This window comes from Bison bison, unplaced genomic scaffold (genome assembly GCF_000754665.1).
Source record: "Bison bison bison isolate TAMUID 2011002044 unplaced genomic scaffold, Bison_UMD1.0 scf7180017864461, whole genome shotgun sequence".
Classification (NCBI taxonomy): domain Eukaryota; kingdom Metazoa; phylum Chordata; class Mammalia; order Artiodactyla; family Bovidae; genus Bison; species Bison bison.
This window is the reverse complement of record NW_011495023.1, coordinates 7,891,102-7,917,889: the sequence shown is the minus strand read 5'-3', so window position 1 is coordinate 7,917,889 and position 26,788 is coordinate 7,891,102. Positions and strand designations below refer to the sequence as shown.

Sequence of the window (26,788 nt, the reverse complement as noted above, 5' to 3'; positions counted from 1 at the left end):
AGAGTCTTAACCACTGGACTCCCAGGGAAGTCCCCAGAGCCATAAGCTTTTACTCTCAAAAATTATTTCTAGCATCAATTTTCCTTTTTTTTTATTTTAAACTTTGCATACCCAATACCCACTGTTAATCTTGATTTTGATGAAACATATCCCTACCATCTGGGGAGACTCAGCAAACCAAATTGTGCTTGGTTGTTGATTCAGCTGAAACCATAGCCAAGTAGAACAGTTTGGATCACTAGCAATCAACCTTTCATTTCATCAGTGCTTTTTACTTTCTGAAGCTGATTTCTGTATAAATTTTAATTCATGGGCCGACTGAAAAGACCTCTTTGTTGCTAAATTACTGTCTTAGAATAAATCCTGGAATAGATGGGGAGAAATTACTTAAATGACAAGCCTGTACCCTGATCTAGAACATCTATCATGTTCACTGAGGCTTTAGACTGCTCCCACACGCCCCAAGTATCTTATCCACACAGCAACCAGTAGGTTTTTAAAAACATAAATCAGATCATTTCACTCCTGATCAGAACCCTGGTTTAGCTTCCTATGTTACTCAGAATAGAATCCAAAATCCTATGGAAGGCTAGGCCCTCCGTGATCTGCCCCACAACCACACTGCACCTCGCTGCCCCTGCCTCCCATTTTCTGCTCATCCCATCTTCACACATGCCAGCCACCTAGCAGCCCTGGAACACACCAAGCACACCCTGCTTCGGGGCCCTGGCACCAGTTCCCAGCCCTGGAATGCATTCCAGAGATATTCACAAGACTGTCTCTCTCTCGGTACATTTGGGCCTGTGCTCAGACATTACCTTATCAAAGCAGCCTTTCCAGACCAGCCTATCTGAAATACACACAGAACCTGACATACTCTATGTCCTTAAGTTACTGTATTTATCTTTATACCACTTGTTTCCACTTGACATTGTACTTTTTCTTTTATTACATCTTTCTCTGCAGGTCTAAAGCCTAAACTTTGTGAGAGCCAGGATTTTAGATCTTTTTATTCACATCTTTGTCCTTAATGTCTGGAACCACTGCCTGGTGTAGAGAAGGGACTCAATAAATATTTGTTGAAATACCAGATGAATGATAATTTTGAGATGATAGTTTAAATGTATAGCAAAACAAAACAAACTTTTATCATGTCTAAGATACCATCTGCTAACAAGATTATCGTGTATGTCCATTAGTATTATCCTCATGTAATAAATGAGAAACTTAAGCTATGGAGAGGTTAAATAACTTGCCCAAAGTCACACAGTTAATAAGCAATAAATAACTTGCCCAAAGCCACACAGTTAATAAGCAATAGAGACTTCGCTGATTCAGCCTCATCTCAGGGCATAACTCCAGAGGGCATCATTTGTACAGAATGCATTGTGAAGAGCATCCTCTGGAGGTCTGTGATGCAAGCCTTGCTTTGAGGCCAAGGTCATACTCTTCTTCAGTGGGTAGGTTCAGGAAGAGTTTGCCATGATTTTTGTAATATAATGTGGTTCTCTTTGAGTGCTATTTCAGAATTCTTCTTTTCTAGAGAAATTTTTTAAAGCTCTTGCGCTGTTGGACTGTCATGTGACACTATCAGAATCAACTTTTTAAAAAAAATTCCATATAACTCACATTTTAAAAATATATATGACATATTCAAGTTGTAAACATTGTAGGGAATCTCAGCCTAAATTGTGCTCATGTTTATATCTGTAACCTTAAGACCAACCCCCCCCAAATAGCAGAATTTTCTTGTAGATGAAACGGTATAAAAATGATTGTTTTATGATTTTTTTTTAAACAACAAAAAAAACCCTGCTGTATTTCACAGGCCTGTGAGACCAGAATAATAGCATTATATTTGTTCCTACTTAATAAGAATAATATAATCCAATTATAATAATAAAAAGTTTGCTAGTTACATCTGTTAATATTTCTTCCTAGTTACTTCTAGGTATAGGAATAAACCAAAAGGTCAGTTATGTTATTAAAGAGAACTTTGGCTAAAATATAAAACAAAAATCTATTTAATTGTACATGCATATAAAGATTTAGAAAAATGATTAAAAGAGACCGTTTGTTCATTATAAAATAAAAATGCTCACTATTTCTGAATCAAATTCTACTTCAAGTACTTATTTCAATCTCTTTTATAGTTCCCAGTGAATGACATCTTTTGTTTTATGAATCATGACTTAAAAGTCCCATAATACAGAAATGACTTTGCTGCTGCTGCTGCTAAGTTGCTTCAGTCGTGTCCAACTCTGTGTGACCCCACAGATGGCAGCCCACCAGGCTCCCCCATCCCTGGGATTCTCCAGGCAAGAATTACTGGAGTGGGTTGCCATTTCCTTCTCCAATGCGTGAAAGTGAAAAGTGAAAGTAAAGTCGCTCAGTCCTATCCGACTCTTAGCGACCCCATGGACTGCAGCCTACCAGGCTCCTCGGCCATGGGATTTTCCAGGCAAGAGTACTGGAGTGGGGTGCCATTGCCTTCTCCGAGAAATGACTTTATAATCCATTTATTTCTTATATGCCTCCCAGAACCTAAATGTACTGCATATGATTACTCTTGTATGTCATTTGATCGGCACCCATGGAAAAGGGTAGAATAAAGAACTGAGATATGAACACAGAATTGATTTCACTGTTTCGGATGTAAACTGGATTTTTACATGGAAGTAAGCGTTCTTAAGTACCAAAATTTAATATTGAAACCCTTTTATATTGTTGAGCTTCAGAGTTTTATCTGACCAATAGGTCTTTTTTTTTTTTCTTTTTAATTTTTAGCCACATCCCATGGCATATGGGACCTTAGTTCCCCAACCAAGGATCAAACCCACTCCCTCTGCACTGGAAGGCAGAGTCTTAACCACTGGACTGCCGGGGAAGGCCCGGTGTTTGTCTTTCCAATCTAGCTATTTTTTAAAATGCATGTCTTACTAGGATAGACACCAGCATTGAAATGGAGTAAAAGAGACCATTTGCAATGTTTCTCAAAGTATTTTCTGGGAACACTAATTCCATTTGATAAAGGTGGGGGGAGGGGGTGCGAAGATTAGTGATCAAATAAATTGAGAAATGCTGAGTTTTAAAAATTAAGTTTGTCTATCATAGACCTCTCAGGATCATGAATATACTCCTTATATCTTATGAGTTTTCTAGGCAGGATATGGAGAAGGCAATGGCACCCCACTCCAGTACTCTTGCTTGGAAAATCCCATGGACAGAGGAGCCTGATAGGCTGCAATCCATGGGGTTGCTAAGAGTTGGACACGATTGAGCGACTTCACTTTGACTTTTCACTTTCATGCACTGGGGAAGGAAATGGCAACCCACTCCAGTGTTCTTGCCTGGAGAATCCCGGGGACGGGGGAGCCTGGTGGGCTGCCGTCTATGGGGTCGCACAGAGTTGGACACGACTGAAGCGACTTAGCAGCAGCAGCAGCAACAGGCAGAATATAGTACAATTTGTCTCAGAAGTATTTGACCATGAGTCCTTTCTTTTATTTAGAACATTTCAGTTTAGTGTACCATAAAACATACTTTGGAGAATGTTGGACTATGCTTTGTACTTTTTATGAAACATTAAATTAGAAGGAAAAAAAAGAATTAAGGCTTGCTTTTGTAGCGTCACACTCCAGAGTCTTAATAGTCTGTGATTTTAATAATTGTTTTTGTTACTTGAAAGCATTATAACCAATGCAAATAAATAGGTGCTTTGGCTTTATTTCCCAAAATATCAGAGAATGGAGCCAACTCATTTATTTTGTTATCTGTGTAATACACAGATAATGAAACATCTTGCAGAAAGAAAAATTTCCAGCATTTTGTTATACATTTAACATCTAATAGTCCTCTGGGGTCACAAGACTTAGAAAAATGAAGAAAATAAACCACTTTGTTTTTAAATTAGGAAGGTCAGTCATTAGCAGTATTTTGTTTATACCTACTCACACCCTTGTGGCTCAGCTGGTAAAGAATCCACCTGCAATGTGGGAGACCTGGGTTCATCCCCTGGGTTGGGAAGATGCCCTGGAGAAGGGAAAGGCTACCAACTCCAGTATTCTGGTCTGGAGAATTCCATGGGATGTATAGTCTATGGGGTTGCAAAGAGTTGGACACCACTGAGCGACTTTCACTTTCACTATACACACATGCCCTGTAAAGCTTCAAAGTATGTCCTGAAAATAAATTTCAACACCTGTCACAAGTAAACACAAAATACAAAATGAATAATGAGTTCCTAAGTAGTTTGTTCTTTAGTAGCAAGTATTAAGGTATATTCTCCAATCTTAATTTTTTTTTCTATTTTTAATTGGAGGATAATTGCTTCAAAGTGTTTTCTTAGTTCCTGCTGTACATCGACATGAATCAGCTATATGTATACATATATTCCCTCCCTCCGTTCTGAGCCTCCCTCCCACCCCCTCACGCCACCCCTCTAGGTCATCATACTACTACTCATAACTATTAATATAAAAAAGCCAGTTGTATTACCCACTTCAATTTCATCTAAAATTCGTACTCCCCTCATTTTTGCCATATTTTAAATGTTTTCTCTTGTTCCTCTCACCCCAGAGTTGTCCAGTACGTGTGTACCAAATTAGGGTTAGCCTAAAAATTGAATTTGGTTGATACAGCCTTGTTGACACTGGCATTTAAAACCAATTCAGAAATCTTAGAGCTTGTAGGATAGAGCTGGATCACAACATTGTTCTTTACAGCATCGAACTTTACTTCCCTCACCAGTCATCCACAGCTGGGCGTTGTTTTTGCTTTGGCTCCGTCTCTTCATTCTTTCTGGAGTTATTCTCTGCTGATCTCCAGTAGCATATTGGGCACCTACTGGCCTGGGGGGTTCATCTTTCAGTGTCATATCTTTTTGCCTTTTCATACTGTTAATGGGATTCTCAAGGCAAGAATACTGAAGTGGTTTGCCGTTTTCTTCTCCAGTTCAGGAGAACTTAGTTATCTGAAATTTACCCAAAAGGCATGGGCCTGGGTGACTAAACAATAATTTTGAATTTAATATTCACTCTTTTTAGCTCAGATTTCCCAAGTTTGAGTTGGCATCTTCTTACTAGATAAATTTATGTGTTTCAAGTGTAACAAAACTGCTCACCACAGAATAATTTTAGATGTTCACTTATCTTCCTTTTGGTAGTAGTGTTGGCTTTTATCCTGAAATATTTCAGACTGATCTATAGCATACCTTGTAGAATACTATGCTTATTTACTTAGGGAAATAAAAATTTTTTTAAACTTTGTACTTATAAAAATTATAGAATCGTTTCCCTCAATCAGATTTTCTGGGTTTTCAGCTAGTTCCTTTAATATTGAAAGTAGATCCAATAATAACTGCACTCTCAGTCAGATCTGTCAGTTTTTAAAATAAATTCAAACCTCAGAAGCCCCCTAAGAAATCTCTGGCTTATGAAAGCTCCTAAGTATTTTATGTTCTTACATAAATTAAATAGATAATTTTACCCCTATTGTGGATTTATTGTTGTAGTCCTCTTGAGCTATAAATGACCCTTCTGATAATCCTAGCCCAATTTCTTTATAGGGAATGAATTTAATATCCAGAGGAATTAAGTAGCTTTCACAAAGTCCAGCAAAACAGGATCTAAATCCTTTGACCCACAGCTCAGTCTTCCCCATTCCTAACAGCTGGCTTATTCTTTGTGCTAAAATTAATCATCCTAAATTTGTGAAATTGGTGCCTAATATATATTAAATTATTTTAAGGTAAATGTTAGATTCCTTGAAATTAGTGTTTCCAGCATTCGTCAGCTGGCAAGCTGGGTCATCTTTCATACACACATGCCTCTCATACACACAAACATGCTGCTTTTATAGTTTAGGTTTTGAATACCTGTGAACTTTGGTATCTTGATCAGTTTAGTGAAAGTATTAATTGTTTGGTGAAAAGTGTTAGTCGTGTCCGACTCTTTGCGACTCCATGGACTGTAGCCTCAGTCCATGGAATTTTCCAGGCAAGAATAGTGGAGTGGGTTGCCATTTCTTTCTCCAGGGGCTCTTCCTGACCCAGAGATAGAACCCAGGCCTCCTGCATTGCAGGCAGATTCTTTACCATCTGAGACATCAGGGAATTCTCTTAATCGTTTGGTAGAAGCAAACAATTTAATTTTGGGTAAAAGCAACTCATTTGATTTCTTAGATCATATTCTTGGAATTCTTTGGAATTACTAAAGTAGAAACTGTGTGAGTAGACTTCTACCAGATGACTCTTTCATTCACTGTTATTGCTGTGGTTGTGTTCAGATCTCTGGTTCTTTTAACACTGGGTACCAATGATTAGTTCTGTCATTGTTATCATTAATGATGATGCCATTTAACATCCCAATATTTATTTTCATTTTATCTTATAGATGAACCTACCAGCCCTAGCATCGATCACGACATTTCTCACATCCCCGCCTCTGCGGTCATCTCTGCCTCCACCTCCCAGGTACCCTCCATAGCAACGGTCCCTCCCAGCCTCACAACTTCAGCTCCATTAATCCGACGTCAGCTCTCCCATGACCAGGGTATGTTTCATTGAGTAGTTATGTGAATTGTCTCATGTTCTCAGTTTTCCACTTAGGGTACTGTGGTGATCTTCTCACTGTGAAAAAAGAATCTGGAAAGTACTTGCACATATCTGAATGTTGGGTTTTACTTGCAGAATCTGTTGGACCTCCCAGCCTGGATGCCCAGCCCAGCTCAAAGACAGAACGATCCAAATCATATGATGAGGGCCTGGATGATTACAGAGAAGATGCAAAACTGTAAGTCTCAAGCGTGTTGTTTTAAATGCCTATTAGTGGGTGCTCAGTATGCCCTTGACATATAAATACTGAATTTACTGATGTATTTTCTAACTTCAACATTAGAAATGCAAATAAAAAATAAAAGTTGTTACGTGATAATACATTCAATTGAATTTTTTTTAAAGTGTTTAAAAATCAGTAATACAATTGTATTTTATGATACAAAAATACACATAAAATTATTCCTGCTTTAGACCTCTAGTCACACAGTCCTATTCTCAGACAGAGCTGTGCTATTTTTTATGTAATTCCAGAGCTATTCCTTGTGTAAAATCATACACATTTGGATATGCTTATATACATTCATGTGTGTATTCTAATTATTTTTATAAACAAATGATACGTGCTCTACACACAGATCTTGGAGAGCTTTCAGTGTGTGTATTCCTGGCTCATTCTTTTTCATAATTGTTTAATTTTCCACTGAGGAGTTACACTGTAATATATTTAATTGGTATTCTGTATTCTATTAGTAGACATTTCGATGGTCAAATCTTATGCCACAGCAAATAATCCTTCGTAGACTATATTTATACATAGTTCATTTAGCATATATGTGTGTGAGTACAGTTAGAAAAGGGATTGTTATATCAAAGGGTGTGTATATTTTTTACTCTAAATTTATTGCCAGTTGCTGTCCAATTTGCTCTTCCTAGACTAGCTGCCTTAGGGAGTGTGTGAGGTGTGGCCAGGGCAGTGTCAGTGACTGGCAGGGATTATTCTTACGATGCAGAATGGGATGTATAAGCCATCTTCGCCTTTACTCTCCCTTACACAAAGATATCGGTAACAGCCTCGTTTCACAGTCAGCTTTACCTTATCCCAGCTACACTCTGCTTCCTGCAAAGATGGTGGGACTGAGAGGAAAGGACCATGCCATCTTCAGTCACACATTAAAATCCTGTGCTCCTTAAATGAATTTTGAATTACCACACAAAACAGCTTTGTCCCGTGAACTTAACCTGTTTTGAATAATCAGTGTGAGCCTGTCCTCCGAAGCTCTAAGCTTTTTTAGTGGCTTTCAGAGTTGTTCTCTGTACTGAAACATCCAGAATAGGGTCAGAGGGAAGAGTGGTGGCCGTGACCAGCCCTGATAATGCGCTTGCTGCCACCATGTCCACAAGCTGGATGAGTGTGCACGTGCTGGTCTCTCTGGCCACTGATGGTAGCCATGGACTGCTCACTATTGACAGTGTGGAAATCCTTAGTAGAGCATTATAGCTATGGGCAACTAATAACATAAAACCCAATGCTTAGTTTGAGTAGCTTTTTCTTTGATCTAAAAAACCCAAGAAAACAAAAATCTCACCTTTTATACAGAGATGGTTTTAACTTACAGTTTAAGAAAACTCTGTCACTGAATCGAAAGTTTAAGTATTTAGAAAATTGGCTCTTTTTCCTTACTTGCATTGAACCCTGAACACTTAACATGGTAAAAATGAAAGGTCATCTTATTAATGAAAGAGCAGTTGTAATAGTCAAATTACTTTTACATCTTTAAGTTATTTTTATGAACTTATTACAAATATTGATAGATTTCTTTTCCAACAGGTCTTTTAAACATGTATCTAGCCTGAAGGGAATCAAGGTAGGTAGTCAATATTTTTAAAATACAAGCAAATGATAAACGTTTCTATTAACTTTAATTTACTTTAGCTCTTCATAGAGAATTGTTTATCATTGGGTATCTTATATTTAAGTGTCATAACCCTTTATTCTGTAAGCTTCAAGTGCATTTGGAAAATTGCCTTCTAAGTTGTGATTTATAAACGTATTCATCAACTATATAATACTTCACATGCATTGTGCTGATTTTCTTATTTTATTGATAAAAGTTTATGGACAGAACTCTGACTGTCCAGCAGGATGTTTATTTTTCTGTCCTCAACATTACTTCACTCAGCCACCACCCCCTCAGTGCAATCCACCCCATCTACTCTTATCTACCCTCCCCTCATACCTTTGCCTAAAAGTTGTTAGACAGGAATTTTGTTATTTTGCCTTCTTCAAAAACATTAGGGTCTTCACTTATACTCACACTTTCTGCCTTCCTTACCCTTATCTTAATAAATACCTATTCCTATTTTTTAAATTTATTGTTATTTATCTGGCTGCTTTGGGTCTCAGTTGTAGCACTCAGGATCATCACTGCATCATGTGGAGTCTTTCATTGTAGCTCACAGACTATGAGGTTGTGGCACATGGGCTTAGTTGCCCTATGGCATGTGGGATCTTAGTTCCCAACCAGGGGTTGGACTCACGTCCCCTGCATTGCATGGCAGATTCTTAACCACTGGACCACCAGGGAAGTGCCAATAAATATCTTTTTACTTGGAACATTATCCTATTAAACACAAACACCCACATTTCTTCTTTGGATCCCATCACTTTTCCCTTTCTCAGGACCCTTCTCTCTTCTGCAGAATCTCTCTTTCCAGTGGTTCAGTCACCAGCATGTAAAGGCATGTTCTACTATTTCCTGTATTTAAAAGAAAAACCTTCCTGGAATCCGCAACCCCTCTCCCCTATTTACTGCTCCTATTTTACTCTTCCACAGCAAAATTCCTTGGGAAAAAATTGTCCGTGGTTTCCACTCCCCCATGTCATGTCTTTCTCAACCCACACATATCAGGATGGCACTGTTCAGGCTGAGGTTACCAATAAAAGACTAGTTGTTAGGGCTTTTTGTGTGGGTTCTTTTTTTTTTTTTTTTTTGCTGCGTTGGGTCTTCTCACAGCACCTGGGGTCTTTGTTGTAGAGCGTGGGGTCTAGAGCACACAAGCTCAGTTGCCCCGCAGCATGTGGGATCTTAGTTTCCGGACCAGGGATCATACCCACATTCCCTGCATTGGAAGGCAGATTCTTGACCACTGAACCACCAGGAAGTCCCTAGTTGCTTGGGTTTTTAACACATTTGACTTTTCAGGAGTATCCAGTGTGATTTCTCACCTCCTGAAACACTTTCTTCTGCTAGTCTCCATTTCTGCCTCTTGTCTAGTATATAAAATGTTGGAAGGTCTAGAGCTGGTTCTGACTCCTCTGGCCTCTCCATCTACCCTCATTTTCTCAACGACCTGCCCCAGACATCTCCCCAAGTATATATCGCTAGGCTTGACCTCTTCCCCAAACTTCGGCTCACGTGGGCTCCTGCCCTGCACCATCTGCAATGGGATGTGTAATGAGCAGCTCAAGGTTTACACACCCAAGTAGACTTAGATGACTCCCCCAGACATGTATCCCCCAGCTTTCCCATCTCTCAAAATCTGCTTCAGGTCACCTAGTTGTTCAAGTGTCAAATACAGTAATTAGCCTGCTTTTTCTTTTCCATTTCACGTGCCAGTCCACTCCACCTCCAGGACGTACCCTGAACCTTTCCATTCCTCTCCGTCTTCATTTTTGCTCCTGTAGTCCCAGCTCGTGTCATCCCTCGCCTGGATTCCCATAGGTTGCCCTTTCATAGTTGTTCTTTCAAATCCACACTCCAGGTAGCAAGCAGTCGACCTTCCAGCTGTGTGATCAGATGGTATAACTCCCCTGATGCGTCACGTCATGGTCTCCCCCCCAGCACTTCCTGCCACAGCTTGGAGGACCCTGAACAATCCATAATTAGCAGTTTCTCTTACTCCCATGGAAGAGTGAACATTTAAAATGATAACAGTGAAGGACTTCCCTGTGCGGTAGTTAAGATTGCCTGCCAACACAGGGACTTGGATTCCATCCTCAGTTGGGGAACTAAGATCCCGCACACTGCCTGGCACGGCCAAAAAAATAAAACAGAAAAAGAAAAGATGATAACGATGAATGTATATTCATTAGCTATGCATTCTCCCTAAATTTTCTCTTTCCCCTGACCTTTCATGGTTACCCCTTTTAAAAATGTTTTCTCCAAGTTTCATCTTATGTGTTCTTTCTGCAGAGAAGACTTGCTTCAGCAGCACCAATTTATAGCCACTCCTTGGTTGTTCCTTTTATCGCATCTCACTGTTTCATTCTCCAAATGGCACTAATCACAATCTGATCATTCTTTTGTTTTTTTATTTTTTATTCTTCTTTGTCTTTCCTCACTAAAACTGTGAACTCTTAAGAACAGGAAAATTGTACTCTTTCTGTTGTTTTTTAATGGTTAAAAAAAATTTCTTCAGGTGACTTTAAAAAATGATGCTCATCTTAAAAAACAAATAAATAAAAAAATTTTTTCTTATGTAATTGATAAATTTAGGGGTTTTCAAAAGTAGCCTTTCATTTGGAAGATTTAGTAGAAGACTTTCAGCAAAGTAATTTCAACATACAAGTATTTCCAAAGGAAAAAGCTGATATTTTGCTGTGTTTTCTGTGACCTTTTCTATAGATCTTAGACAGTCAAAAGTCATCAGAAGATTCCGGATCCAGGAAAGACTCTTCCTCAGAGGTTTTCAGCGATGCTGCCAAGGAAGGGTGGCTTCATTTCAGGCCACTCGTCACTGATAAGGGCAAGGTAGTACGTTTTCTCAGCTACCGTGAGCTTGTGAAATGCAGGCCCTGAAAAACAAAGCAATCAGTCTGTATATGGAAAATGGCAACATATACATAATAAGAAGAGTCGAAAACATTTATAAGTATCTTTGTTGACATACAGGAAAAATTATTTTAAAAAATTCTGATCAGTGATTTAATTTAATATCTTTTAAAATTTAATGCCTTTTTCATTCTTTATATCAATTACATATGGACTATGTTATCTTTTGGCAACATTAAAGTGACATCAATGTATTTAAGAAGGAACTCTGCTTCTCTTATTAAAAAATTTATTACCCATGGATTATCACAGGTAGTCCTTTAGGGAGTGGCAATTCTCCATATTAATATTTAAAAACTTTTATTCAGCGTCTTTCAGTTTACTCTGTTAAGTTTCCTTTAAAATAGCTTTATCGTTCCATTTATTTGATAAACATAAGAGGTATTTAAATGAATATCACAGTATCAATATATGCTTCATGAAGCAAATAACAATATAATAAAAACTTTACCAGAAAATTTCCTACAATATTTGGGCAGTTAATTTATAAGAAAACTATAATACCGTCAAAAGAATATCAAACTTTTCTTTTCTTTAGAAAACCCACCTTGGATGTTGTTACTTGACCATATAAAATCGATCAATTTTGTTAACTAAATTCATCACTTGTACATATCATTTTGGAGTCACCTTATGCAGTGTTTGTCATTTGCATGATCTAAGCCTTGCTTTCACTCAAAAGATTTTTCTGACTGGTCTTTTTCCTTATTTTCTATTTCCTTAGCATTTTTTATATATTTTGCTACACTCGCTTTATCCTAATTAACTTTGTTTATTTTATTTTCTGGACCCAACTAAAGTTGAGGTTTCACTACCCTTGATTGTGATAGGAATGCAGTGCCCAACTTGGTTTACACTGCACAAATTTTGTCTTTCCTCCCCTAACAAATACACGTTGACGTGAAGCAGGCACCTGCCACCTTGGGTTAACATTTCTGTATGTTAACAGCGCTGCTCGGCATGTCTGTTCTGCACTAAGATTTAGCCGAGTGCTGATCTGTCTGATTTGTCTCATGTTCTGCAGCGCGTTGGTGGAAGTATTCGGCCATGGAAGCAGATGTATGTTGTACTTCGGGGCCATTCGCTGTATCTGTACAAAGATAAACGAGAACAGACGACTCCGTCTGAGGAGGAGCAGCCCATCAGTGTTAACGCCTGCTTAATAGACATCTCTTACAGCGAGACCAAGAGGAAGAATGTCTTTCGACTCACCACGTCTGACTGCGAGTGCCTGTTTCAGGCTGAAGACAGGGATGACATGTTAGCCTGGATCAAAACCATCCAGGAGAGCAGCAATTTAAACGAGGAGGTGATTGTCCAAAATGACATGGGTAAAACCAACAACCTTCACAATGGTTTTTTAAAAGAAGACTGAAAGAATCTGATACATCACTTTAAAAAAAATTATAGTATGCTATTTTCACTTAAAAATAGGTGACCAGAAGGAAAACTCAGGGAATTCCCTAGTGGTCCAGTGGTTAGAACTCTGTGCTTCCATTGCCGTGGGCATGGGTTTGATCCCTAGTCAGGGAACTGAGGTCAGGACCCTCAAGCTGCATTTCCCACCCCCACCCCCCACAAAAAAAAAAACAACAACAAGAAGAAGAATTCAGTGTACATATTAATATTTTATATTATTTTCACTTACTGGAAAATCATCATTACTGAGCTAGAAAAATAGATAATTCAGATATTCTGCAGACTTTGTCAAACAGTGAACTGATGAGAGATCTAGGTTCCTAGTCCTAGTCATGACCTTAATGACTAAATACTCCGTTTCTTTATCTTAAGACCAGGATTGTTGTGGGGCTTAAGTTAGACTGAAAATGCTTCTCAAATCACTGTGTAAATTCAAAGAGATATGATAGTGTGGTTTTTTTTTAATGAAATGGTGCAGGCAAGAGTAAAATATAGCCTATAGTAATACAATAATTGGATTCTAAGAAAACTTGCATTATCAGAAATCATGTGATAAGCCAATTTTTCTTTTTAATAAGGAGTTTCTGACTCACAGCCATCAAGATATTTTTACAGCAGAAATTCCAGTAGTGAAGATACTGTTTTCACATGTACATAACTATAAACTCTACAGAGCAGATTCAGCAATGATTAAGTCTAGATTTTACTCAAGGGTGCCTTTTTCCTATCAACACAGTTCTGCATAGATATTGTTCTCCTTTTGTGTGACCTGTTGTTATGACAAAAAAAGAAAAACACAAGGTTCTTTCCTCTTACAGTATTCAGGAACACCTACATCAAGCATAAAATTACGCGAATTATGTTCCCAAATTTAGTCATTTCCATTATATCCAATTTAAATCGTGAAAACTTAGTTCATAAGAAAAATGCCTATGTTTTTTTTCCTCTGATAGTGTATACTCTTTCTTGTTTGTCGCTAACAATGAATCCCGGATCTGTGTCAATACAACCCTTTCTCTACAACCACCACTATAAAAAAACATCAGTGAGTTTTGTCACAGTAAGGAAGGAAAATCAGAACTTGGATTTAGATTTCAGCTCTAAGTAGCAATTCACAGGAGTTCCTGTTTGAATCAGCACCTGCTCTGTGCTAGGTGTCATACTGGGCAGTAGATGACTTCATCTTTGAGACGTAGGGCTGTTTTAAGGGTTGATGGAGGTAACCCTTACAAAGAATGCAGCCCAGTGCCTGGTAGGTTGTGAACATGCACTTCATGTCAGCCATCATCACTATCATCTGATTTTTCAGACACAGATATTTTCACCCAGTTTTATAGCTCAGAAAGTAATAATTCGCTGAGCATATACCATATGGCAGGCAGTCTTTTAAGCATTTTTACATTGGTTAATCATAGTAATCATACGAATATATCCCACTATTATCAATCATTACCATGTTTCAAACATGGGAACTATTTGACAAAGAGAGGTTAAGTAGTGTCCCCAGAGTCACATAGCTTGGAAGTGTCAGGACTAGGACTTACACCCAGGCAATCTTATTCTAGGTCTTAACCGTATCCTTTTTCAATTGGTAGATGAGAAGAATAGATTTGAATCCGAGAATTTACAAAGCCTGCGTTCTTTGTAAATTATAATGTTCACTATGATCGAAATGAGACAAGTAAAAAATATATTTGAGGACACATGTCAATATAGAGCTGGAATCAGTAGGGAAAAAAAATCATTATGCTATGGTCAACTCTGAGTTTTCCAGACAGCATATTGTTGAGGTTAAAAAAAAAACACAAAACAGCTTTTCTGTTCTAACAATCTTTCTGGGGTTAGCGAGAAAAAACTGGCTCTCTGTTTCCCAGTCATTTATTAAAAATGACAGATGAGTTCAGTAAATGTGAACACTGGCAACTTGCTGGTTGTCTAGGTATTGCGGGGATACAGGAAATAAACGGAAAGCTCTTGGAAATGGGAGAGGCACTTGGAGCATTTGTCACTTAGTGATGTTGGGTCGTGATTTGAATAGAGGTTTTAAAACCACTCCATAGTGTTTGTATTGAATGAGCAAAGTAGTATGGAGCCCCCGACCCATACCCCCTGCCACCAAAAAAAAGTAGGATCCCTATTTAAATTTAGAATTGACTTTCTCATTTTACCTTCTGTTTATTCTGTAGGACACTGGAGTCACTAACAGGGACCTAATTAGTCGAAGAATAAAAGAATACAACAGTCTAATGAGGTGAGAATCCCACCGTGCTTCCTAGGTCATCAGGATGTAAAAATGCTTGTTTGTTCACAAATGTCCCTTTCTTTCAGCAGCAAAGCAGAGCCATTGCCGAAGACCCCTCGCCAGAGTCTCAGCATCCGGCAGACTCTACTTGGTGCTAAAGCAGAGCCTCGGACTCAGAGTCCACACTCTCCCAAGGAGGAGTCAGAAAGGAAGCTTCTTAGTAAAGGTACTGACACCAGTGTTCCTAGATACATGTAGGATTTAAAATTGGGACCATAGGGACTTCTTTAGCAGTCCAGTGGTTAGGACTCTGAGCTTCCACTGTAGGGGGTGTGGGTTTGATCCCTGGTTGGGGAACTAAGACCCCACATGCCCCATGCTGCAGCCAAAAAAATAAATAAATAGAAAGTAAAATAAAACAGGGATTGTAGTAAATCAACTAAATATAGTTGAAGTATCAGTTTAAAATATTTTTTAATGAAACAAAATTGGGATTGCAAAGACATTTTCATATTTTTCTGTGGACCTCAGCTCAGGGTGAACTAACCCAGAGATCACTGGTCCCTGGTCTAGGCTAGTGGGGCCTTTCTTAAGATGGGAGTCTAAGATATCAGTTCTTGTTAATACAATACAGACCAAGAGAGGGAAAATCCAACACATATATAACACATCAAAAACTACCAGTTTGATTAATAATGAAGATCCAGGCACTTTCATTTTGAAATAGAACCAATATATTTCCTTTTGCTAAAGTCTCACTATAAAGATGTCACATTGATTGTTTTCTTAACTGTTTTAAAGAAAATCATGGTGCAGATAGTCAAAAGGTGAAGAAGCATACATGATTCCAACTATTAATAGATTATCTGGAAGGTTGAAAGGAGTGTTATATTTGGAAGAAAATAGAATAGAATATGTTTGATAAATAAAGTTTGTATTCTTTATAGAACAGGACTCTGACTTATATAAATCTTGATTAAGAATCTTTAAAGTCATGATTTAGATACTCTCGTTGCCATTTTCTCTTCTTATGTCATTTTCTTTTGAAAAACAATCAAAAGATGATACCAGTCCTCCAAAAGACAAAGGCACGTGGAGAAAAGGCATTCCAAGTATTATGAGAAAGACATTTGAGAAAAAGCCTACTGCTACGGGAACATTCGGGGTCAGACTGGACGACTGCCCACCAGCTCATACAAACCGGGTAGGAGACACCGGCCAACCAGCCTTCCTCAAGTCATTAATTCAGCCATAGTCGTATTAGGACCTGAGTACACAGCCCTGCAGGTCACAGGGCGTGTCTGTCCGTCTGTTGAACATTTTCCTTGTCTTAACAGACCTTAGTTTCTCTTAAGTGTTTTTGACCTGTATGAGTGTGTTGAGTAATTTTTGTAACGTTTTTTGCTCATGTATTGACTCTGAAATGGAATAATTATTCAACCAGTAGGAATGTATTCAAAATGCTTGATAAGAATTCATTTTCAAGTCATGTGTGTTTAAAGAAGCATGGGAACAAGGACTTGATTGAGAAAGTGTTATAGATGTAAGTGTGTGTGTGTGTACAATGCACATGTTAAGATTCATATCACGAGTGGATGAATGTTATTCTAACCTCCTTCTTCCCCTCTACCCTTCTTTTATTCAACTGAACTGTTTCCACATTCTCTTATTTGCTCTTATTTCCTCCTTAGACTTTTATTACTATGGATTCTCCTTTCTGTCTTGACTTACTCATTCTTTCCCCACTGACTCAAATATCTCCTGTTGGTTTTATCTCTTCGCAATTCTGCAATGTCTATATTCATTTTCTCTGTATCAAATAACAGCAATTCATATACTGTTTCCTTTTTGATGGAAAGGGTCTTTTAGCTATGATATACGTCTATTAACTGAAGATAAACATTCATATGGTGTTAAATAAATGTTTATTTCTTGTTTTGCAGTATATTCCATTAATAGTTGACATATGTTGTAAATTAGTTGAAGAAAGAGGTCTCGAATATACAGGTATTTACAGAGTCCCTGGAAACAATGCAGCCATCTCCAGTATGCAGGAGGAGCTCAACAAGGGAATGGCTGATATTGATATACAAGATGATGTAAGTTTGTGTCTTTTTTTTTTTTTTTAATTTGGGTATTTCTGTTTGAATTACTGGTCTGTGTTGTTGGTTTTGTTTTTTTTTCCTCCCCTTTGGTGGTATTGACTACAAAAGTACTGTATTTTTATCTTGCATAACCAGAAATGGCGAGATTTGAATGTGATCAGCAGTTTATTAAAATCCTTCTTCAGAAAACTCCCAGAACCTCTCTTCACGAATGGTGAGTTTACCTCCACCAAAGACACCAGATGAAACAGTTGAACCATACATAGTTGGGAACCCACAGCATATTCAATTAAACTGGGAGAAAATAGTTTTATCAAAGGGAACAGGAGGTTTTGTTTAGTTCTTATTAGTATACAAAGCATAATTGTGTGTTATTTTTGTGATCTGGATTGTTTTTCCCTCCTGATACATTTCAGTGAAAAGTAGAGTTTATTAAAAAATTGTTACAGTTCAGTAAAAATATATATTATTCTGTTCATTCATGTTTACAGCCAAGTTGAAAATACCTTTATTACTGTTCTCAGTGAAAAGCCTTCAGACATTTTAAGATACAATTAGTAGAAAAACATTTTTTCAGCCAAGCCTACTATTTGACTGAGATAAGACCCTGTGGCAGGTGTTGCAGTGAAGAGAGAAAAAGTGGACAGACGGATGTACCCTCAGCAAACTCACATTTTAGGGAATTTCCTTTATTTGATAAGGCTTGTGTGTGCGTGTGTGCTCAGTCACTCAGTTGTGTCTGACTCTGCAACCTCATGGACTATAGCCCACCAGGCTTCTCTGTCCAAGGGATTTTCCAGTCAAGAATACTGAAGTGGGTTGCCATTTCCTTCTCCAGGGGATTTCCCCAAACTAGGGATCAAAACTATGTCTCTTGGGTCTCTTGGGTCGGCTTGCCGCTGCTGCTGCTAAGTCGCTTCAGTCGTGTCCGACTCTGTGCGACCCCATATACGGCAGCCCACCTGGCTCCCCCGTCCCTGGGATTTCCCAGGCAAGAATACTGGAGTGGGTTGCCATTTCCTTCTCCAGTGCATGAAAGTGAAAAGGGAAAGTGAAGTCTCTCAGTTGTGTCTGACTCCTAGCGACCCCGTGGACTGCATCCTACCAGGCTCCTCCATCCATGGGATTTTCCAGGCAAGAGTACTGGAGTGGGTTGCCATTGCCTTCTCCTTGTGTTGGCTTAGGAGATATTAAAAAGTATAGCAGTTTCAAAGACAACATTTCAAAGGCTATTTGTGGTCTTCACTATTTTGTTTTTCTTTTTAATCATAGTTTGAAATTGAATCTTAAAGGGAAACTTGATTACACTTGAACAATTTAAGATGAATTTGTTTTTTTTGTTCTTACTGTTGTCAGATAAATACGCCGACTTTATTGAAGCCAATCGTAAGGAAGATCCTCTAGATCGTCTGAAAACATTAAAAAGACTAGTAGGTATTATTTTGTATTTTTGGAGGTACAACAAAAGTTTAGCATTTAAATCCATCATGCAAATAATATGTTTCAGATTCATGATTTGCCCGAACATCATTATGAAACACTCAAGTTTCTTTCGGCTCATCTGAAGACAGTAGCAGAAAATTCAGAAAAAAATAAGGTATGTAAACTCTTTATTGAAGAGATATGCTTTCAGTGGCTTCAGTTGAAAAGACATGCTCCCCTGCTTCAGGCCAAATAATCAAAAATAGGTTATAATTAAACAAAAGCTCTAAAATACATCACATTGCTGATCAAGTCCCTCTAAAGATCACTCTTAAAAGCAAAAGATCCCCAAAATATCAATTACTACTTTTTAAAGACATTCTCTTTTATGTTTATCCAGCAAGAAAAATGAAAAAGAAAGTTCACTTTTTATTTTTCAACTGTATCTTAATATTTTGAATGTGCAATGCTTGCATAAAACAACAGTAAAAATGTATCAAGTGGTATACAGTGACAAACAACAGACATTTCCTTTGTTTTGGTTTAAACAGATAAGACCTTTTCTTTGTTTTGTTTTAATACCACCGTATTGCCTTTATCAAACACACCAAGATTTAGTATTCTTTAATATTATCTTGATATTCTATTCATGTGTAGTTTTTCCTGATTGATTTAAAGAAATGTCTTTTTTATGAGTATCATATTGAATAAAAAAAAAAACCCCACACACCAAATAAATGAACAAACAAAACCAAACAAAAAAATTCACTGATACAGAGAACAGAGCAGTGGTTACCAGAGGGGAGGAGGGTTGGGGATGCAGGGAAGGAGGGTGAGGGGTGACAGGGTAAAAGGGGATCAACTGTATAGTGATGGATGGAACTGAATTTTTGGTATGGGTCCCTAGATCAGTTTGATTTTTTTAAATTCTACAATGGTGTTTTACTCTCTGGTATGTTTTTGGTATTGGTTATTTAATGTTTTAATCAAATCTTGAGGTCAAAAGATTATACTAAACACTATAAGATATAACAAAAAAGATTTGTACCTTTGATAACTGGGTAGTTAAACAGGAATACAAAATATGGAAATAAACATACAAACATCTAGGTATGTAATACTGAGATATTCATATTGGTACAAGGGTGAGCAAAAGGCTTTGGAAGTCTTGGATGAAGTAAAGGTTTTATCAAAAGAATATTTTTAGACATTAGATTTTTACATATTCATGATCTTAATGTACCACTTGGGCAAATTTGGAAAATTTTATATATTTATTTCCAATTTTTAGTTTTTGAGGGGAGAGGTTTTCCCTATTCTTTTACAAATTTTATTAGCTTTGATTTTAATAGTTTTATCAGTTAATCCAACTTTGGTAATACTTCTTTTTAGCTGTGCTGTGCAGTTCTCTGACCAGGAATCGAACCCGTGCCCCCTGCAGTGAAATCGTGGAGCCTTAACCACCGGACCACTAGGGAATTCCCTATAATACTAGTTGTGAACTAGATAAATTGCTTTCACTCAAACACTTCTTGGAAAAAATGTCAGTTGTGTTGTATATTGTCATTAAAGCAAGAAAAAATTTACATATAGTTTGGTTTATGGAAATCCCAACCAGGAAGTATTATTACTATTTTACACACGTCAGTCAACCATTGTTTTGCCTTCTTTTTCATCAAAAGAACCTTTCAGAAATAAAATGCCAAACATGCAATGGGAATTTAAGCCTACTTTCTTAAGAAATGCTATGATGTTTTCTGATATCCTTTGTTGCAGATGGAACCAAGAAACCTAGCCATAGTGTTTGGTCCAACTCTTGTGAGAACCTCTGAAGATAACATGACACACATGGTCACTCACATGCCAGATCAGTACAAGATCGTAGAGACACTCATCCAGCACGTAAGTTCCGGCTTCGGCTCATCAAGAACATTCTTTTTCATGAGCAGCTGATAGTTGGCAGGGTAGCATATGGTTATAATTTTTTTTTTTTCGCCTAAGAAAAATTACTTTTTTTTCTGTGCTATCCTCCAAAATAGATCTCTTTAGGGGGTTGTTTAATTTCTCTTTTTCACCGTCTTTATTTTAAATTTTAGCATGACTGGTTTTTCACAGAAGAAGGTGCTGAAGAACCTCTTGTAAGTATTGGCTGTCAGCGTTTATACTATGTTCTGGGGACACGTGAGATGCTGACCCTACAACAGTGTCACCTTCCTGCTTTGTATGCTATTGTCTGCTTTGCATCTCGGAAGCAGGTCTATATAGCACCTCAGTTTCTGATCAAATGAAAGTCCAAGTATGATGCTTGTTTGGTAATTAATTATATGCAAACTGTAAAAAAATTAAGTATATGTCCTCCACTCAGTAATGTGTCTTTTACTAAATGTTGTTTGAATTTTAAAGAAAGTATCTTTGAAGAGATGATGAAGAGATCTTTGTTTATTAACCATAGACAACAGTGCAGGAGGAAAACACAGTAGACTCCCAGCCAGTGCCAAACATAGATCATTTACTCACCAACATTGGAAGGACAGGCGTCTCCCCTGGAGATGTATCAGGTAACTCTTGCCTGGGCAGTATTGATCTTTAGGTTAAAAGCTAAATTTTTATAACATGAAAGAGCAAGTCAATCATAAGTAACAATTCACTCTGATTTTTTTTTTCCTTTTCTTCTTCTCTTTTTTCCCTTTCTACTAATAAAAGAATGTAATCTTCCCTTTCTGATTGATCGTGATTATCTTCCAGTGACTGTAATGCCATTGGCAGTGCATGGAGTTGTAATGCTTGTCAGAAAGGAACTATGAGGGAAAATGAGCATGCAAACCACTGTTTTGTTCTTTTTTTTTTTTTTTAATTCACAGTTTCCATGTAATAGTCATCACAAGGTAAAACAGATACCCGCTACTGAGTATGTGGTTGCTGTGATGGCAGAAAGTGTGGTCTAGACTGTTATGAGTAATTCTTACTCTCGAGCTGGATGTTCTGTTGAAAAAGCAGCAAGTTAACTGTAAAATGCTCACGGGCAACATTTCCATAAATGCAGTATATATTATCTTGTCACTACAGAGGTCACCGTAAAAGTCAACCTCTTTGACATTTTCTTCTGTTTTCTATCGCCACCCTAATATTTGGTGAAATACGAGTTCTTGCAGGTTCTTTCGATGAAAGTTTTCTCCTGCCAAACTGTTGCAACTAACCTAGCATGTTTTACACCATGTTCTCCCTTTGTCTCCAGTTCGTGTTTTAGTCCTAAAGGGTTTTTCTTCCAGCATTTTACTGACACAGGCAAATCTATACTGATGTTGAACAGGCGAGATGGGAGGAGTCTATCACACGGTAATGTCGCTAGTGGATTCCGTGGTGTCCCTGATGGACAGCTGGAACTGTAGGAAGAAGGACGACTGTTGTCCACACTGTAGCTGCCTTGTCTGCAGAAACCCCCGATTCCTGTAAACGCACACCGAGTTGATCTGTGGTGTACATTTTCTCTTACAATTCTTGTAAACAGATCACGACTACTTTCTTAAAAGTTTTTCTGCTGTTTCTTGTTATTTCTGAAGCAGACCGTGAGGAGAAATAGCATGGTATGGTCTACCAGTTCTTAAAGTCATAAAGCATTGAGCCATGTGTTGAAAGGGGTGTGGCATGGGGCTCAGCTCATTAACTCTGAAAATCCATTTCCCTGAAGTTGAAAGAGAAAATTTCAAAAATTGATGTTGTCCGAAAGACTGCTAGCCCCTTCCTACCCTCTTTGTACTTGTACAATCTAAGTTTTTGCCAGACAGTAAAATGATGCTCTCCATTTTTCCATTTTCATGATAACATTTGTTACTAGATAATTGGAAAACTGGTAGCAGTGTAACTAATCAAAAGGATCCCTGACTGCACAGATGTGAAACCAGGGTCCAAAGCACAGAGATCAGCATGATTTAACATGACACCAAAGTGACCTAGAAGCAGGGTTATCCGAATGCATATTATGCATACAGTAAATGCTTCTCAAACTTACCATTGACAGTCTGACAAAAATCAAAGTAGACAACACCAAGTCTGAGCATCTCAATTTGTAGCGAGGGCAGCCAACAATCTCAAACGTTCTACACTGTGTATCAGTTTCAGATACAGGATGTGGTACATAGTGCCATTCTTCAAAAGGTCTTTGAGCTGCTTTATTGCTAGATTGAATACTTAGAAAATTGAATAAACACTAGTGTTTCTGTTTTGTTTAGTACAGGGCTCCTTTGCCATCCCTCTCATTGAGCTGATTCTGCCTACAATTCACAGCATCCTTTCATGGCGGTGGCTTTCTGTGGTGCAGCTTGCATCTTTGTGAGCTCTGACTATCCACTGTGTTTTATTGTTTTTTGAGTTTTGCTTTCACATTTTGTTCTGTGCCTGTCTCTTCCATAAGTTTTTGCATTGTTTGTGGGAAGCAGTAAAGAATCTGACCAATACTGACCATGTTTTCCTTAACTTCCCACAGATTCAGCTACTAGTGACTCAACAAAATCTAAGGTAAATTGTTTCTTACAGTTGGGAAATATTTTAGGGGGGAATTGCTTTGTGGCTGATGGTTATGATTCGTATGTGGTGCACCCCTGTCTGTGTCTAATGACACAGACTAACAGAGTATTATAAAGGGGAAAATTAATGCTTAGAATATGATAGAGGAATACTGGATTGTGAAATGGGGTGTTGGGTTTATCTCAGCATAGTTTAGTATAATACAAAGAAATAGGCATTTCCCCGTTTGTTCTTACATGTGGAAATTTTCTAACATACACAAAAGTAGACAGACTAGTATGAGTCCTCATTCAGTTCAGTTCAGTCCTCATTATCCATCCTCAATTAACATACGGTCAACATTTGTCTTACCTGCACCCTGCCCACTTTCCTCCTCCTTGGGACTATTTTGAAGCAAATGCCAAACATTGTATTTCATCTGTAAACATTTCAGTAGTGATATAGACTTAATCGTTATATATTTTTTATAAAAATATTCTTACCTTCTTTTCAACAAGGTCATTAATTTTGTTTTTACAGTCAATTTTTGTTTACACAATTTGTGTTCTGTTGACACCACCACCAAAGTACACAACTATTTGAGTGGTTTTAAAGCCATTCTTCAGAGAAGGCAATGGCACCCCACTCCAGTCCTCTTGCCTGGAAAATCCCATGGATGGAGGAGCCTGGTATGGGGTCGCTAAGAGTTGGACACGACTGAGCGACTTCACTTTCACTTTTCACTTTTATGCACTGGAGAAGGAAATGGCAACCCACTCCAGTGTTCTTGCCTAGAGAATCCCAGGGACAGAGGAGCCTGGTAGGAGGCTGTCTACGGGGTCGCACAGAGTCGGACATGACTGAAGCGACTTAGCAGCAGCAGCAAAGACATTCTTGTAGTTAGAAAGTTTTTTATTTCAAATTTTGCTCTGCTGAGATAGTAGCAAGTAAAATTGTTAATAAAAATTTTTAAATGTTCTATTTGGAAATGAGACATGAATGTTACATATCATTTCTAAGCATAATGAGGTCACATATGACTAAATTATAATTTAATTTCTTGCAGAAAATATTGCAAAATATTTAATGATATATCATTCACTATCACTTATATTGTGATTATTACTGTCTTATAAAAAGCTTTTTTATCATTTTTTTACCCTAACTTTTTATTTTGGAAATTTTTAAGTTATTGGAATAATAGTTAGCATTCAAACCTTTTGCCCTAGATTTTTCAGTTGGTAACTCTTGACATATATGTATGTAATTTTTTTCTATGTCATTTGAGTTATAGATATGACAACACTTTACCCCTAAGTGCTTCCATGTGTGTCACCCAAGAACAAGGGCATTCTTCTGTATAATTACAGTATAATTATTGTACTCAATACATTATTATTTCTAGCATACAGCGTTTATACACGTTCAACCAGTCATCCCAAGAGTGTTTGTTTTTTTCTTTTCTTGTATACAGGCTGCAATCAGGGTCAATCCTTGCATTATGTTGTCATGTCTCCTTAGACTTACTTACTTTGGACCAGTTTTCCACCTCTTTTTGCCAGAATTTAAGACTTCAGATATAGATTTTTATGTTTAAAAAACTTTTTTGAAATTTCCTCCATCCCTCTTACTAGAAGCATATTTCTTAACCTGTGATTATAGCAATCTCTTCATCTTAATCAATTATGGTGCAGATAACCAAATGATATATTTTTATAACAATGTTTTCAGTTATAAAAGAAGTAAAAATCATTTGCTCTAACATATACGTGATCACAGAATCATTGATGTTGGGAATCTTAAGGATACTCTTAATTTTTTCACTTAAATAAACAATGAAATTGAGTTGTTGAAAACTGAATCACTTGCTAGGTGTCATATGCAGCAAGTGAGGGAAGAACAGGCTAAAGAAACACCAGATCTTCTAATTCAGAGCCCAGTCATAGCCATCATTCCCTGAGGTCTTCAGCAGAATGTGAATGTGTTAAAATGTGAATAAGCATCAGAAAAGTCCTGGATAATTAGACAGTCCTTTATAACTTAGAAGAACAAAGTTCTGTACATCTGACTTGATTTTGGAAAGTCCTTTTTAATACAACAGCCTAAGTTTTTACTTTAATTTTCAAGACTTCAGTATAGCAGTTCTAGCTTGTCTAAAATTTTTATGACAATAGAGAAACCATACTTTGCTTCTGACTCACCATACTGCCTGCCTGCTCATCTTAAATGGCGTGTGTTAAACCAGCTAGGGTTTATTGACACCCCTCTCCCCCATTAACTGAGCCTGTAGGCATTATGAAGATGTTAATTAAATGGTCTTAAGCAGTCGTCTTCAGGAACCTATTAGGCATAGCTGACTAAGCTGGTTGGCTGCACTGCCACTTTTTCAATACAGGGCATGACAGAGTTTCTATGGTAAGGATTTAAAATCTTGAATTGACCTTAGGTTTTTTGAACTTTCTGATTTGGTTGTTCCTTGAGATCAGTGAAGACATTACCAACCTAGTTTACCTAAGGCCATTCTCTGCAGATCCAGCCTGACTGAACTAATGGGAACCCCAAAGTTCCCTTATCTTAATCAGCTTATGAGACAGTACCTGTATCATGTGACATCTGTAATTAGAAAAAAGGTAGTCATAAGATTTTAGTAACCAGCATCAGAATATTGACTATGAAACCTGTGTTCCAGAGGAAAGAACCTGTAGACCCACGGAGTATAGCAGAAGCGGGGATGGTCCATAGTTACAGAAAAGTTAAGAACAATGGGGGGTGGGGGCCACCAAACACAAAATGTGTCCCTGAAAGACAGGTGTATGTGAGCTGTGTGACTTGGCTGATAAATATTAATTAGTCCCATTTCTAATTAATTGAAAATAAAAACTTATGTTAGGCACAAATTAAAAGGAGGTATAAAAACCGCACCTTGTTAGTACTTGGCTTTAGTGGTTAAGAAATAATTGGGGTGGGGGAGGGAAGGACTGGGAGTTTGGGATTAGCAGATGTAAATAAACTATTACATATAAGATGGATAAACAACAAGGTCCTACTGTATAGCACAGGGCACTATATCAATATCCTTCATGTACCATAATGGAAAAGAATATCTATATGTATTATAACTGAGTCACTTTGCTGTACAGCAGAGATTGGCACAACCTTGTAAATCAACTATATTTCAGTTTTTAAAAGTTTTTTTTTTTTTTTTTTTTTAATCAAGCAATAGCAATCGCACACACACAAAAAGAAATATTTGGGGGGAAACGTTTTCAGAAAGTGAACTCGATGACGTTCTGTTCAAAGTGTTGTATCTCTGCTTCCCAGGGTTCTTGGGGATCCGGAAAAGACCAGTACAGCAAGGACCTGCTTGTATCCTCCATCTTCGCGGCTGCCAGTCGCAAGAGGAAAAAGCCAAAAGAAAAAGCACAACCCAGCAGCTCGGAAGACGAGCTGGACAATGTGTTTTTCAAGAAAGAAAACTCAGAGCAGGGTCACCACGACATTAAAGAAGAGTCCAAAAAAGAGAGTGAGACACCAGGCCGGAAACAAAGGACCGTTGCTCCCAAAGAAAACAACACGAAGAAAGACAGCAGCGGAGGTGGCAGAGCTGAGCAGAGGGCCCCGCGTGGGGAGAGCTTGGAGCCCCCGGCCCCCCAAAGCACCAAGCAGAGCCGGTCACCCACCCTGAGCTGTCGCCTCGCCGTCCTGAGAG

The 26,788-nt window shown here is 37.9% G+C and overlaps 1 protein-coding gene across 1 annotated transcript in view; it reads left to right on the top strand.

Annotated features, from left to right (window-relative positions):
* The window catches only part of ARHGAP21 (Rho GTPase activating protein 21), a 129,738-nt gene that overhangs the window by 100,749 nt on the left and 2,201 nt on the right, over window positions 1-26,788 (top strand). Inside the window, exons 9-25 of the mRNA XM_010859917.1 lie at window positions 6,393-6,551; window positions 6,689-6,791; window positions 8,385-8,421; window positions 11,182-11,307; window positions 12,413-12,697; window positions 14,994-15,058; window positions 15,139-15,275; window positions 16,111-16,253; window positions 16,993-17,148; window positions 17,290-17,368; window positions 18,511-18,584; window positions 18,662-18,751; window positions 20,353-20,478; window positions 20,673-20,714; window positions 21,029-21,134; window positions 23,060-23,091; window positions 26,401-26,787. Coding sequence (XP_010858219.1) covers window positions 6,393-6,551; window positions 6,689-6,791; window positions 8,385-8,421; window positions 11,182-11,307; window positions 12,413-12,697; window positions 14,994-15,058; window positions 15,139-15,275; window positions 16,111-16,253; window positions 16,993-17,148; window positions 17,290-17,368; window positions 18,511-18,584; window positions 18,662-18,751; window positions 20,353-20,478; window positions 20,673-20,714; window positions 21,029-21,134; window positions 23,060-23,091; window positions 26,401-26,787 — 2,147 coding nt within the window. The remainder of the gene's footprint in view (window positions 1-6,392; window positions 6,552-6,688; window positions 6,792-8,384; window positions 8,422-11,181; window positions 11,308-12,412; window positions 12,698-14,993; window positions 15,059-15,138; window positions 15,276-16,110; window positions 16,254-16,992; window positions 17,149-17,289; window positions 17,369-18,510; window positions 18,585-18,661; window positions 18,752-20,352; window positions 20,479-20,672; window positions 20,715-21,028; window positions 21,135-23,059; window positions 23,092-26,400; window position 26,788) is intronic.